Raw genomic sequence first — 15,266 nt, 5'->3', positions numbered from 1 at the left:
AATGTTAAAGTCTCAAAGCTATATACTTTTTCTCTGAAAGACAAACTCTTTGTGAAACTGATTTAAGGAACCAAAGCAGTTACAGTTTAAGGTACTCTAGGCAGGAGAGCATGTGAAGGGTGACAGAGGGCAGGCAGTCCCCAGACAGTTCAGAAACATCCTGGTATCATGACAGGTGTCACTGAGGAAAGATGGAGTTGGAGGCTGGAGAAAACTCCACGCAGGAACCGTTGTGTCCAGCACCGCAATCCACAGTGCACAGCAGGAGACACTCAACAAACATTTGCTGAAGAAATGAAAGGTGACCTTCTCCGTAGGGAACTACACAGAAAAGGCCATTTTTCCATGTAAACCAACAAAAGGAAAAAGATATCCAGTGGCTGAGGCTGAATTTGATGGCTCAGAAGAGAGCAAAGGAAGAAATATGCTAACACAGACTAAGTAAGCATGGGCTCCAAGTTGAACAAATTCAAATGCCAGCTCTGTCTAGGAAATAGTCAAGTTGCTTAGTTTCTAAATCTTAGTTTCGGAACTTCCCTGGTGGTCCAATGGTTAAGAATCTGCCTTTCAATGCAGGGGACGCAGGTTCGATCCCTGGTCGGCGAATTAAGATCCCACATGCCGCGGGGCAACTAAGCCTGCGTGCCACAACTAGAAAGAAGCCCTTGCGCCACAACAAAGAGCCTACGTGCTGCAGCTAAGATCCAATGCAGCCATAAATAAATCAATCAATCTTAGCTTCCTCATAAGTACAATGGTGATAATTACAGGATTGCTGTGAAGATTAAATAAAATAATCCACATAAAACTGTTTAGTCAGTGTCTGACAGATAGTGTGAGAGTCTGCTATATGTTAGCAGCCAGTGTGTCCATGCTAAGGAAAGTACTAGTTCTAGATCTGGCAAATGGGACTTTTTAGCACTCTTATTGGTAACCATGGAATGTATGAATAGTAACCTATATAAAATTGGCCTCTGTTTTCTCTGTCCTCTTACACACCTTTCAGAGCAGCAGACTAACCAGCATCACATGAGCAGAACACAGCACATTAGCTAAAGATGATGCAATCTTTCCAGATAATCTGTTGAATTCTTTGGGGGTGAGTCTAAGTTACTGTCATGACAACTGTTTTTCCAAGAGGCGTCTAACAGGCTGTGGGCAGTAAATTCTCCAAACAAACCGTGGCTTCACTCAGATCAGAAGCTTTATAACAAATTACCACAAACAGATCAGCGACTTTTTCTCTAAATGCAGGTAACAGAACATACATCTACCCCCCCCCCCAAAAAAAAAAAGCCATAAAGTTTGTTTCAAATGGATGACTACTAGTTCCTAGCATGGGCAGTTTCTTATACTTTTTCTCTCACCTAACTTGAAATTCTTGACTCATATAACATAATATGCTTTCCTTTCCCCTGTGAAAGATCCTTAGTAATTATTCAAAATATCTTTAACACAGACAGAAAGTCACATCCAAAATCACTCACTTTTCTACTTAATCATTTTACAGTCAAATTTTTTTCTAAGCATTTAAACACGGTTTTATAAAGTTAAGTTTTACTTCTCACGTGTTCCAGAGAACCCAGAGTATTATAGCATGTGCACTTACATCAAGTATAAGCCACAATTTTCAAATCTATGTTTTAGGGGCAGATAACAGGATTTAAAAAAAATATTTATTTATTTATTATTCATTTGGTTGCACTGGGTCTTAGTTGTGGCAGGGGGGCTCTTTACTTGTGGCAAGTGGGCTCCTTGGTTGCAGTTCGCTGGCTTCTTAGCTGTGGCATGGGAACTCTTAGTAGCGGCATGCATATGGGATCTAGTTCCCTGACCAGGGATCGAACCCAGGCCCCCTGCATTGGGAGCACGGAGTCTTAACCACTACACCACCAGGGAAGTCCCAGATATCAAGATTATTAAAGATAAATTTTACAACATTGAAACAAAAAACAAAAAAGTGGATCCCTACGGCAAACACAAGTAACTACCATTCATTCTCTTTACTTTCAGAATATATACGTATAACTCATAACACTGTGGTCAACCTAAGTCAAAATTAGAAGTCACTTGCTGGAGACCAAATTAATTTAAATTAGAAACTCAGCTAAAGGAAAACCTAGCTGTGGTCAGGCTTTAGCAAATCTCAGGTTTTTCAGCTCTCATTCATTCATTCAATATATATTTCCTGAGTGCTTGGGCCCTGAGGATACAAATATAAACAAAATACAGTGTTGGTCACTGACAGAAAAATTCAAGCAAATATTTCTAGTGAAAAGTGATAAGCACTTTAAGAGATGCTGTGGGAACAGAGACAAACACCCTTCTTGTAAACTCTTTTGAAAAATAAGAACACTGATAAATTCTCCTGGGGACTTCCCTGGTGGTCCAATGGCTAAGGCTTCATGCTCCCAATGCAGGGGGCCCGGGTTCCATCCTTGGTCAGGGAACTAGATCCCACATGTCACAACTAAGAGCCCGTGTGCCACAACTAAGGACTCCACGTGCTACAACTAAAAAAGATCCTGTGTGCTGCAACTAAGACCTGGCGCAGCCAAATAGATAAATAAATAAATATTTAAAAAGAAAACATTCTGCTGGGCTGATGAATGGGTCCACAAACAGGAAACAGGAAACCTTTCATCCTCTCTCAACTCTCCCATCTATTCATCAAATCTCAAACAAGCCATTTAACCTCACCGTGCCTCAATTTATAAAGCTATAAAATGTCCAGTGGGTGGTAATGAGGGACTGTTCCACAGGGATTTCGTGAGCAACTGAATTTCCTGAGGTGGCTTCTTATCTGCCATATTGTAGGTTAAGCAGCTTAATTTAAAAAGGTAACTATAGCTAATTGGTATTTACCCATACAGATTTAGCCCTGACATAAAACTTAATCACCTGTGAGATGATGACGTCCATATTTCGTATTACCTCAACTAGAGAGCAATCCAGCTTAGGGCAGCTCCACTGGGCAACTCCTGCAAGAAAGGTAAGATTCGCCTAGTCCGGTTTTTATCCACTGGTCCTAATTGCATCTCTTGTCATACTTTACAATGTTACTCCTCCCCTTTAAGGGTATAATGTGACAACAGTATTTAAAACCCTTTGATTCTTTTGACAATATTTTATGAACACCTACTGTGTGCCAGGCACTGTTCTAAGTGCTTGGGAAAAGACAGTGAATGAGACAGAAAGCTTCCAGACTCTCATGGAGCCTGGTCAGAGGGAGATGGGCAATGAACAAATAAATAAATGAAAAGATCATTTTAAATACATAGAGGGGGACTTCCCTGGTGGCGCAGTGGTTAAGAATGTTAAGTGGTTAAGAACCTGGACACAGGTTCGAGCCCTAGTCCGGGAAGATCCCACATGCTGTGGAGCAACTAAGCCCGTGAGCCACAACTACTGAGCCTGTACACCACATCTACTGAAGCCTGTGTGCCTAGAGCCCGTGCTCTGCAACAAGAGAAGCCACCACATGAGAAGCCCACGCACCGCAACAAAGAGTAGCCCCCGCCCGCAGCAATGAAGAGCCAACGCAGCCAACAATTAATTAATTAAACTGTTGCTATTAAAACAAAAGACCTGACACAGCCATAAAAGAAAAATAAATAATAAATGAATCTTTAAAAAAATCCATTTGTAACTGTTTAAACATTTAATAGGAACCAAAAAAAAAAAAACCCTACTATCCCTGAGGCTGATAAAAGAGCAGAATATTTAGTTGCCAGAGTCACACTCTCTTAAGGCACTGAGATCAAAAAGTACCCCACTTGACCACAATGGTATTAGCCAAGTTTGCTTTTCTAATCTATGTGTGTCAGAAGCTACAAAGAGGCTCAGCCTCAGATATTTTTGTAAGTATGCTTAAAGAATTCACAGACGCAGTATTAAAAGTTAGAAGATGTGATCTAGCAACAGGCATTTCAACATTAGACTCTGGCCCGGGCAGTGGTCCAACTTTCCTCTCTTCAAGTCCCAAAGCTAGACAGCATAAGGTGCCTCCTCAACCCAGAAACTCCCAAGCCCCAAGAGCCTACACAGAGTCCTCAAGGCAGAGGTACCAGCTTTGACATGTTTGGCGTAAAGATACCGGCTTAGGTTTGCAAAGAGAACCTAATTTCACACCGACCAGCCAGTGCCCAGGTACTGAGCCCCATAGAAAACCCCCAGCACTGTGAAAACAGCACTGGTGTAGGCAGACAGGGCGCCACCGCACAGGAGAACAGCGTGATGAGATCCACGCGTCAGGCGTATCACTCTGTAATTGTGTGAAGACCAGAACCGAGGAGAGACGGGGCTAGCAGCATGGACAGCGGTCTGGGGGTCCAGGTGAAGAGGATGATGGCTTAATGCAAGGCAGCGCAGGACAATGGGGCCGCAGAGAGGAGGACGGATAGTAAAACCAAAGACATGAAATCCAGCGGGCAGGTGGATGAGTTTATGCATTCCCAAGCCTCAAAAGTGAAAATGGCAAAAGCACACGAATCCTACCCTCTCACAGCTGAAAGCAACGAGCAGGAAGAGGAGCCCCGCTATCAACTATGAACTAAGAAGCGGCTCTCCTGCGCCCGGCTGTGCACAGAGAGGAGGAAGCTGCCGAATCTAGCTTCTCATCAACAGTGTGATTCTCTGCGCTCCTTCCCAGACAACCCTACAAGGCTGTGCTGACTAAGATTTAAGGCTTATGGAAATTGAAAATGGGGGAAAAAAAAGGAAAACTAAAATCAGAAAAAATGATTCAAATCTGCAGCAATCCTCACTGCAAAGGAATTAGGCTAAGACTGTGGTGCTGGAAAAGATCTCAACATTCAGCCAAGGTGTCCAGAAAGAGTTAACATAATGTGAACATCTGGAGTCTTCTCAACCTTGGGCCATACAAAATAACAGATCCTTCTACTAACAGCTACTGTATCAGCAATCAAGGGAAGGAGAGGTCACTGTGTAAAGAACAGCTTCCCTAGAGCTCAGACGCCCCACCCAAAAAGAGCCCAAGACCCCCCCAGGTAGATGATGAACAAACGCCCAATATAAGTGCAATATCACAACGAGACTTGTAGATTTGGGGGTTATAAGTCACTGGTAAGAAGACTGAGAAAAACAGAAGAAATCAAATTATTACAAAGGGCACACTGGTACACACTTTGCGGGAACATAAAATGCTAACGGCTTTTTGGACTGTACTTTGACAATATTTATTATGATTTAAAATATTTATGTATTTTTTGACTAGAAATTTCATTTCTAGGGAGCAATCTAAATGTCTATGATTAAATTAGGTGCCCCAAACAGTGTGATATCAAACAGCAGCTTATTATTTTAAATGAAGAGTTGTATTTATTTACTAGCATAGAAATGCCCCCAATCTATCAAAGTATACTGTAAAATGGTATGTATATAATATGACCCCACTAGCTGTGTGTTTTAAATTTACATGTTATAATAAGTCTCACAAATGCTGAACAAATGAAGACACACAGAAAAGTACATACTAAATGAACTGTAGTTATTTAGACTCAAACACAAGCAAAATAACTTATAAATAAGATTTTTTTTTAAATCTCAGGAAGATGTTTTTCCCTTTCACAGTATCCAAAAGACCTACAGATTTACACTATAGGATTCTTATATAAGTTTAAGAGCCCTGCGAGCAGCTCGTAGAAAGATAAAGCTTGTCACTTTAGAAACAAAAGCGTAAAAAGTCTCCTTCTCATACTTGGTCATAAGCTAAGAATTCAGCATAGAACATACAGTACCGGACATGGAGACAACCATCCTGAAACAGAACGGCTGGAAGTCAGTCAAGTTCTCGAGAACCTGACATCACATCCCTGAAATAGTGCCTACACCCGAAAATGCAGCAAGACCATCCCCAAAACATTCCGAGTAATTGGTCATCCCAGGGATTCCCAGTCTGGAAAGAGGTGAGTCTGAGAGTCAGCTGGACCGCAGCATCAGCCCAAAGCAGCTCATGCCACAAGACAGATGAAAGCAATCTTCAACTAAGGAGATCTGTGGAATATTCGTGAGGACAAATGGGAAAACAGAGGGGCCAGAGGGAGATGGGAAGGAGGCAGATGGGTTTGTTACAAGCAGCTCCAACTGACCCAGCTCATCTACCCCACTGAGGCCCACCAGCATGGAGGGGGGCAAGGACAGGCTTCCCCAGGCCCGGACTGCCTCCCCCAAGATGGGAGTGCCCAATACAGTCATAGCTCAGGAGCTCCCACCTGGATCTTCAAGAGGTCATTGGGCTAAACCTCACACCTGATGCAGAAATCCCCTTTCCTGCTCTTCCCGCGATGAGAGCAAGAACTGGAGAGAGCTGTGTGGAGAAGGCAGCCTCCACTCCTGCCCTCTCTGCGCTCGTTCCAAGTGGAAGGCTCCACGAGGGCACTGGGGGCGGGACTGGGAATATTCTATACCGCTCCTCACGTAACAGTGACCTAACGAACTTAGTTCTATTGGAAGTTTTTTACTGAAGCATAACTGACTTACAATGTCACATTAGTTCAGGAGTGCAACGTGGGGACCTGATACTCTCATATGTTACGAAATGATCACCAGGAAAATTCTAGTAACTGTCTATCACCATACAAAGTTATTACAATATTACGACTACCTTCCCTAGGCTGTACATGACATCCCTGTGATTTACTTATTTTATGACTAGAGGCTTGTACCTCTTAATCCCCTTCACCTAATTCGCCCACTCCCCCCCCATCCCCCTCTGGCAGAACCAGTTTGTTCACTGTATCCATGAATGAGTCTGTTTCTGTTTCATTATGTGTATTGGTTTGTTTCATTTTTTTAGATTCCACATATACAAGGAAAATCATATGATATCAGTCTTTCCTCTGACTTATTTCACTTAGCATAATACCCTCTAGGTCCATCCATGTTGTTGCCACTGGCAAGATTTCATTCTTTATTATGTCTGAGTAATATTCCATTGTATATATATATACCACACCTTTATCCACTCATCCACTGATGTACATTTAGGTTGCCAACAGAAGTTTTCTTTAATTAGGGGAATTCCAATCAAATATTTCAGATTTCTAAATCTAATTCCCTTTATACATGAATTTTGAAGTAAAAATGTTTTACATTCCTAAATCAAAGATTTCTATTAAACAAGGCAGCACATTAAAGTAGAAAAAACAGGGCTTCCCTGGTGGCACAGTGGTTGAGAGTCTGCCTGCTGATGCAGGGGACACGGATTCGTGCCCCGGTCTGGGAAGATCCCACATGCCGCGGAGCGGCCGGGCCCGTGCACCATGACCGCTGAGCCTGCGCGTCCGGAGCCTGTGCTTTGCAATGGGAGGGGCCACAACAGTGAGGGGCCCGCGTTCCGCAAAAAAAAAAAAAAAAAAAAGTAGAAAAAACATATTAACTGGGAACAAGAGGCCATAATGATACATATACACGTACATCACATATGGCCTGAGGCAAGCTGCATTTCTTCTCTGGGCTTCAGTATTCTAAGCAAAAGGAGGCATTTGTTGATCTCAAAAGAGCCTTTCCAGATCTGAAATACTGGGATTCTAAGGTACTCCTTTAATTTCTCCTAGAAATACTAACCAAAACAGTAAATAATTTTACTGCCTCTAAAAACACTCTCATTAGACTTAAGACTCTTAGAGATTCAAATTCTGTTCCAAGTATGCTAGGTTTGAACATGTAATTAAAATTTTCCTACAAATACACCATTCAAGCCTCTACAAACCACCCTGCACCTGCAGATTCTCCTTCCTTACTATAAAAATGGAGGAAATCTCCGTCCGTCTCAATCGAAGGCAAAGCAATCCCCGTGTGTGCTCAGGGTGCCACCTCTTCCCAGGAACCTCATCCCAACACTGATTCCCCCCACCACCACTGTATCTGCACCCTGTTCCTCTAGTCCAGATCAGTTTAGTCAGGATGTAAACACCCCGGACTCTGCCATCTTTAGAAAACATCTTCCCTAGATCCAATACTCCTCCAGCATCAGCCTGACAACTCTACTCTCCTTCAACATCCGACTTCTTCAAAGAACGGTCACCCCAAATCCACTTTCAACCACCTCTGATCTATTCTTTACGAAGCAGCTGGAGCGATCTTTCCGAACTACAAATCTAATCACATCACTCATCACTCTTGTTGCTCTTAAGGTCAAAATCAAAATCCTTAACACGGCCTAAACTTACAGGCCCTATGTCACCAGTCCCCACAGACACCACCTAGTGAATGAGTCTCATCTCCTACCCCTAGGGGCTCCTCCGCCTGTGCGGAATGACACTGGCCACTTCCCCAAACGTGCCAACTCCCTCCCATGTGGGGAGTTTGCCAATCCCTCTGCTAGAATGTTCCCTCTTGCCACTACCATTCCTCTGCCTGGCCAATTCCTACTCTCCTTCAGGTCCACTTTAATCCTTACATCCTCATGGAAGCCTTCTGTTGTAAGCTAAACCATCCGGACCTTATCATTTTGTCTGTTTTATCAGCCAAGCAGCACAATACTTGACTAGAAATTTAATCAACTGTTTCTTACTCTGGTGGAACAGGAGAGCTACTTGTTTTGAAAGCGTGCCATACGCTACCCCATTTCATTTATAGCTAAGCACTTAGAATGGAATTGCATACAACCTGCAGTCTAACCTACAAAGCTGTCCTGTGCTAAGGTAACAGGATTCTGATTTAACCAAAGCTTACTAGATAAATAGGTACCATAAGTCTTAAATATTTTTAGGTCCTTTGACCTAGTAATTCCACCACTATAAATTTATCCTAGGAAAGTAAGAGAGATACACACAAAAAATTTTAAATGGCATTCATGGCAGCAATATCTATACAGTAAAAAGTGGAGGAGAGGGAAGGGGAAGTAAACATCAGTAAAAATGCAAAGAAGAGTAAGCATCAGAAAACCTTCACTGTTGGGCTTCCCTGGTGGCGCAGTGGTTGAGAGTCCGCCTGCCAATGCAGGGGACACGGGTTCGTGCCCCGGTCCGGGAAGATCCCACATGCCGTGGAGCGGCTGGGCCCGTGAGCCATGGCCACTGAGCCTGCGCGCCCAGAGCCCATGCTCCGCAATGGGAGAGGCCACGACAGTGAGAGGCCCGCGTACCGCAAAAAAAAAAAAAAACCTTCACTGCAACAGTGGTTAGGATACATGCTCTCACTGCCGAGGGCCCGGGTTCAATCCTTGGTGGTGGAACTAAAATCCCACAAGCCGCCCAGCGTGGTTAAAAAATAAAATAAAAATAAAATAAAATTGGTATAGCAAGTGAGTATGAGCTAAACAAACAAGTTACAGATTGAGCCGCAGAGCACTGACATACTGAAATGATGCTCTGAGTTCTGAAGCATCCACTGCTAAAACTCATGACTATTATAACCAGAAGAAGGAACCTACTGACCTTGAAACTAAGAGATCCAGAAGGACCCCGTTGAAGGTAACAGGTATTAAAGGGTTCCCACAGGTGCATGGGGCCTTCTAGATTCATGATGCTACAGGACTGGGAGACAGAAGTCCCAAGTTCTAAGTCTAAAACCTATAATGAATGTACTATATGACTACAGGGAGTCACTGCCTTTTTCGGGGCTTAAGTTTTCTTGTCTGTAGGACAAAAAAAATCACAATTCCAATTTCAAAATTATACTATCAATCATCAGCTCTCCATGACAGGTTCTGGAGTAAAAATACCTAAATTTTAATTGCAGAAGCACCAGTCTTCAGGTTGTATGACCTTGGGCAAGTGATTGTACTTCTTAGGACCTCCGTTTCCTCACCAATTCTATGGGGGCTGCTCCATATACTGCTGACACATTCAACGAGATGCACGGGACATTCTAAAGGCTAACAGCCATTCTTTTTTTCCCATTATATTACTGTAAGCCTCCAAGACTGATGGAATTTTTACGGATACAAAGGAAACTGAAGAGCACAGGGTCAAAGACTTCAGACAAACGTCATACCTTGAACTGAACTGACTAAAGTGTTGAAAAAGTCAGAAAATAGCTTTAAATTTTCATCAATGAGAAAAACAGCTACCATTTCTTGGGAATTCTCTGGCAGTCCAGTGGTTAGGACTCGGTGCTTTCACTACCGAGGGCCTAGGTTCAATCCCTGGTCAGGGAACTAAGATTCCACAAGCCACATGGTGTGGCCAATAAATAAACAAATAAGGTTCTGCTGTTTAAAAAAAAAAAAAAAAGTTACCATGTCTTGAGTGTTAACTGGATACCAGGCACTGCTAAGAATGTCATATGCATCAGCTAATTTAATCCTCACAACAATGCTAGATGTTAGCACTATTATTCAACCTCATTTTCATAGATGAGAAAACTAAGAAGTTAAATAACTTGCTACGGTCACAAAGGCAGAGCTGGACTCAGCTTGTGTTTTTAGCACTGCTACACTGCCTCTCGTTTAACACAAACAAAAAATAAATAAATCAGTCACTGTGTCATTCGGGGGTTCTAGAATGTATACAGCATGTAGACCTTATACATTGTTTCCTGCTTATTAGCAAAAAAAAAAGAAACTACAGTACATTTCTTTTTTCTTAATATTTATTTATTTATTTATTTATTTGGCTGCATCGGGTCTTAGCTGCCGCACACTCTTCTCTCTAGTTGTGGCGCGCAGGTTCCAGAGCGCACGGACTTGGTTGCCCCTCGGCACGTGGGACCTCAGTTCCCGGACCAGGGATCAAACCCGCATCTCCTGCATTGGAAGGTGGATTCTTAACCACTGGACCACCAGGGAAGTCCCTCCTTTCTTTTCCTAGACCTAAACCTGATCATTTAAAAGGCAGAGAAATTCTGAAATAACATCCTGTGATCTCTGAGTTTTCCAAGACACTCAAAGAAACAGGATCTCATATTTACCCACACACTATCCTTAAAGCAAAAATTAAAAACCAGAAAGAAAAAAAAACCTTTGTTAAAAACGTCTAAGTCCACCTCTCAGCTTGTTTTGTCAAGTAAAGTTACCTTAATATTTACAAGCTAAAAACTCAATATTCTTTTGACTAAACGAAGATAAAACTAGAGTCGATCCCTGCAAACCTACGCTTATACTACGCACAAACTGCGTAGCCAGTTTCTAATCTGTTGTATATTTACACATAAAAGGAACCAGAAAAGCTGATTACTTACTCTATAAATGAATGGTCATCCCTACAGAACAGATTCTGAGCCCGCATGTGTGTAGTTCAACCCGTCACTCAGGTCAACGTAACGACCTTGGAAGGTTCATGGACTCACCAATACTCGGTCTCCAATTTTGAGCTCTCTTTCTCCTTTCTTGACTGAGCCGGCCTCCGAAAGGTTGGAAATAGATTCACTGGTGGTCTTTGTAAGGTTGCTGATCTGAGACGTAGCTGAAGGTTCCTTTGCGGTTGGCTGGGGCGATTTATGGGGAATATTTGAGGGGGTGGCTGGGGAAGAGGACACCATGCTGGCTGTCGAAGCGGACAGAGGCGAAGTCGTTCTGGAAGCATGAGTTGTCTGCAGGCCGTCGGCTTCATCTTCTGCCTGCACCTTCCTCGTCAACTTTGAAGGTCGGGTGAATATGCCCTTTAAAGGCTCACACTGGAAATACCGAATTCCTGCCACTGAACCATCATTCTTGCCTATGGGTTCATCTAAAACAATCCCGGCCCATTGGCCTGGTGCAAACTGGGTTTCTCCCAGGAACTGGATAAATCCAGGCTTATTCCCATTCACCCAAACTCGCTCCCCAACTCGAAAATCATCCACAAACTCCTCTTGTGTCTCAGCAGACGGAGTGCTTGATGCTTTTTCACTGGATATTGTTTTTTCTATTGGAGCTGCAACTGAAAACAGAAGAAAGGATCAGAAAAGATTCAATTTCATATTTAAGCAGACAACCCCTAAGTTAAAAGGAAAATAAACTAGAGAAAGGGCCAAAAGCAACAGAAGTAGCCACAACTCTTCAAGAGGTACTCTGTTTATCTTTTTTCTTTTTCTTTTTTTTTTTTTTTAGCAAGGCGGCAAAAAGTACTTGACCCATCACTACCATTTTCTTTTTTTTTTAAATTAACTTATTTATTTATTTATTTTGGCCGCGTTGGGTCTTCATTGCTGCACGCGGGCTTTCTCTAGTTGCTGCAAGCAGGGGCTACTCTTCATTGCAGTGCGCAGGCTTCTCATTGCGGTGGCTTCTGTTGTTGCAGAGTATGAACTCTAGGCACGCCGGCTTCAGTAGTTGTGGTGCACGGGCTTAGTTGCTCCGTGGCATATGGGATCTTCCTGGACCAGGGCTCGAACCCGTGTCCCCTGCATTGACAGGCAGATCCTTAACCACTGTAGCACCAGGGAAGTCCCGCATCACTACCATTTTCAATGCTGTCAAAACTCAATGAGCTGATAAGACTTAGTCCTTATCTGCAATTAAGATTGGAAGAAGTCAAAACTGGGGAAAAAAGGAGTCCTTTTCCCAGAATTCATAATATAGGTCCGATTTCATTCTTCACCCTGTATCCTGCACATGATGAGCAAATGCCCATTCAGACCCACTGAGACGGGCTCTACTCCCCCATTTGAGTGGTCAGTTAAAGCTGACAGGACTAGGCCCATTTAACCATACACATTCGCAATTAACTTGATGCAGGAGGGGATTCAGTGCCGCAGTCCCTACCATCATTATTCCAAGACTATTCCTTTGCTAACAGAAATGGAAATCACAGCAGGGAAGAAAAGAGAGCATATGGCCTGACTCCCTGTAAAGGCAAGACGACTTGGCAAACTCTACCCTACGGTAAAGACAGAGTTAAATTCTGCCAGGAATGTGATATTTACACTGGAAATACACTCACGCATTCACCCAGCAAGCGTTTATTAAATATTTAGCGTGAACTGGCAAAGAGAGCCTGAATTCTTAATGTCTGCCATTTACTGGGCATATCGTGATCTCAGGATGTTCCATGACCTCTCTTAGTTTAGGTTTTTCATCTGTAAAAGGGGAAAGTAGTAATATCTATCTTGAGGGATTTTTTTCTTTGAATGAGGATTAAATGAAATAATGTATTTATCCAAGTTACACATCTTTCTTGAGTTCCTACCACTCCGGAACTAGTCCCAGGCATCGTTCTTCACCAGGGACAAAGCAAGACAGCACAGTCCATGCCTTCATAGAGCTCAGAGTCTAGCGATGGAAAAGCAGACAGTCAAGGCACACACCAGGTAACTTCAGGTGGTCTAAGTGCTGTGAAGGAGACAGTGCCTCTGGGCAGAGCAGTCAGGGAAGGCCTCCTGGACGAGGTGATATCTAGTCTGAGGCCTGACTGACAGGAGTGAATCACACAGACTGGGGAGCAGAGTGGCTCAGTGGAGCGAGAGTGCGTGCTGAACATCTCTTTACCCTACATAGAAAGGGGGACTGTGGAGTTTCCATTTGTGGAGGGTTTTTTTGCTTGTTTGTTTGTTTGTTTAGAAGACAGTGGATGCTCTCAGATAGAACAGATAATAATCTGCCAAAGACAGGGGCCAGTTTTTTTTTTTAGCATCAGTTCTGGCTTTGCACATCAACAGTTACTCTTCCCAGAGTGCTGCAAGCATGAATTTCTGAAAAACAATGTTCATAAAAGTGTCTTGAATTCCTTGGCAATCACTTCCTCTTAAGCGTGTAAGTTTTAGTGTTAATAAGCTGCTTTAATCTTAATTTAAAAAATCCTAACGTGTGCCGAGTAATCTGGAGAAACCAAGTTGAATTACTCATGATCCCTGGACTCAAGGACTTCAAGTGCTAAAAGGTACGCACGAAAAATACTAAAAGTGAAAAAGACAATTCTAACGGGTAAATATAACAGTGGAAGGCCTTATAGAAGGCTTGGCATTTGGAGGGGTCTTAAAAGAGGAAGGATTTTGAGGAGAAGGGGATGCCAATTTTGACTGACTTCCCCAAGGCTAAATAAACCCATTTCTTCACAGTCCTTTGCTTTATCAGTAAAGCTTTCCTCTAAGATGTTGTTACCAAGTCTAAGCTCGTACTACTCACCACACAACAGGCAGGTAACCAAGAGATGAACTGTTGGGGCAAAGAATAACGACTTTATTCGGAAAGCCAGCAGACCGACAAGATGACGGGCTCGGGCCCCAAAGAACCATCTTGCCTGAGTTAGAATTAGGGCTCCTTTTATACTAAAAGGGGAGGGGGGGTAAAGTCAAACACTTCCTGGTTCCCATCAGCCTCCGGAGGGCATGGGTTAATTTCTTCCTCCCTGCAGTCATTCACAGGTGGGCCTGGTCAGGATGTTTCCCGTGAGCTGAACACAAAGGTATTTTAGCTTAATGCTCATTACCTGGGAAGCAGGGTTCCAAGAGATGGGCCATTATGTATAATTTAAACTTATAGGCAACATCCCTTTAGTGAGTAACTTGTAATAGAATACAAAAGGTTCTTCCCTATTACAATGTTTTATGGCCTCTCTGAAAAGGTTTTATCCTGATACATAAAATGTAAATAACTCAGGATCTCCAATGAGTCAACACATATTTACTGAGCTCCTGTTTCGTGCCAGGCAATTTTCTAGGTGTGTGGATGGAATACAGCAGTGAAAAAAAAAGGGAAAAAAAGCAAACACAAAGATCCCTTCCCTCAAGGAAGACCTATGAATGTCTTTATGGAAGAACTTGAAGAAACAATGTTGTACTTAATAGATTATGGTGGGCACCTGTCTGGAAAGGCTGAAAACAGAAGATCTAATAGTATACAAATCACATAAAAAGATGGTAAAAGCAAGCATCAGATGCTTCTCTCCTGCCTCTCTTACTAAAGACCTTAGGTGATCGTTACGGGATGGAAATGGAAATGCTGAAGGAGGAGATGGAGAACAGATGAGGAACAGGTTGTTAACGATAATAAAAGACACAAGTTCATCTATAAAATGGGGAAGGTTTTCCCTCATGAGCCAGACTTGAGCTACTGTACTACCTGCTCCCTTGATGATGATGGCCAATTTCAGGTCAGTGACTGTCATCATATCTTTTAAGCCAGATTAGTCTTTGTTTTCTCTATATATCCCTAAACCCCAAGAGAAAGGCCCTGATGAGTTCAGGAAGACACATGGGCAGAAAAACTGAAGAAACACTTTAACACTGTAAGGATCAAACACTGAAATTAACTTGACAACTATTTCAGAACCTTACACTGAATCAATGAAATAGACTCTTCACTGATTAAGACTACTAAATATAAAATTCTATGTCTTTTTTTAGTTTTTTTTTTTTTTTTTTTTTGCAGTATGCGGGCCTCT

At 42.7% G+C, this 15,266-nt stretch overlaps 1 protein-coding gene across 1 annotated transcript in view; it reads right to left on the bottom strand.

The window, feature by feature from the left end:
• The window catches only part of CLIP1 (CAP-Gly domain containing linker protein 1), a 123,948-nt gene that overhangs the window by 71,944 nt on the left and 36,738 nt on the right, over window positions 1-15,266 (bottom strand). The window contains 1 exon segment of the mRNA XM_060027968.1: window positions 11,254-11,825. Within this exon segment, the coding sequence (XP_059883951.1) occupies window positions 11,254-11,825 (572 nt within the window).

This window comes from Delphinus delphis, chromosome 13, assembly GCF_949987515.2.
Source record: "Delphinus delphis chromosome 13, mDelDel1.2, whole genome shotgun sequence".
Classification (NCBI taxonomy): domain Eukaryota; kingdom Metazoa; phylum Chordata; class Mammalia; order Artiodactyla; family Delphinidae; genus Delphinus; species Delphinus delphis.
Note: the sequence above shows the minus strand (reverse complement) of the source record. Positions and strands in the feature narration are given on the sequence as shown.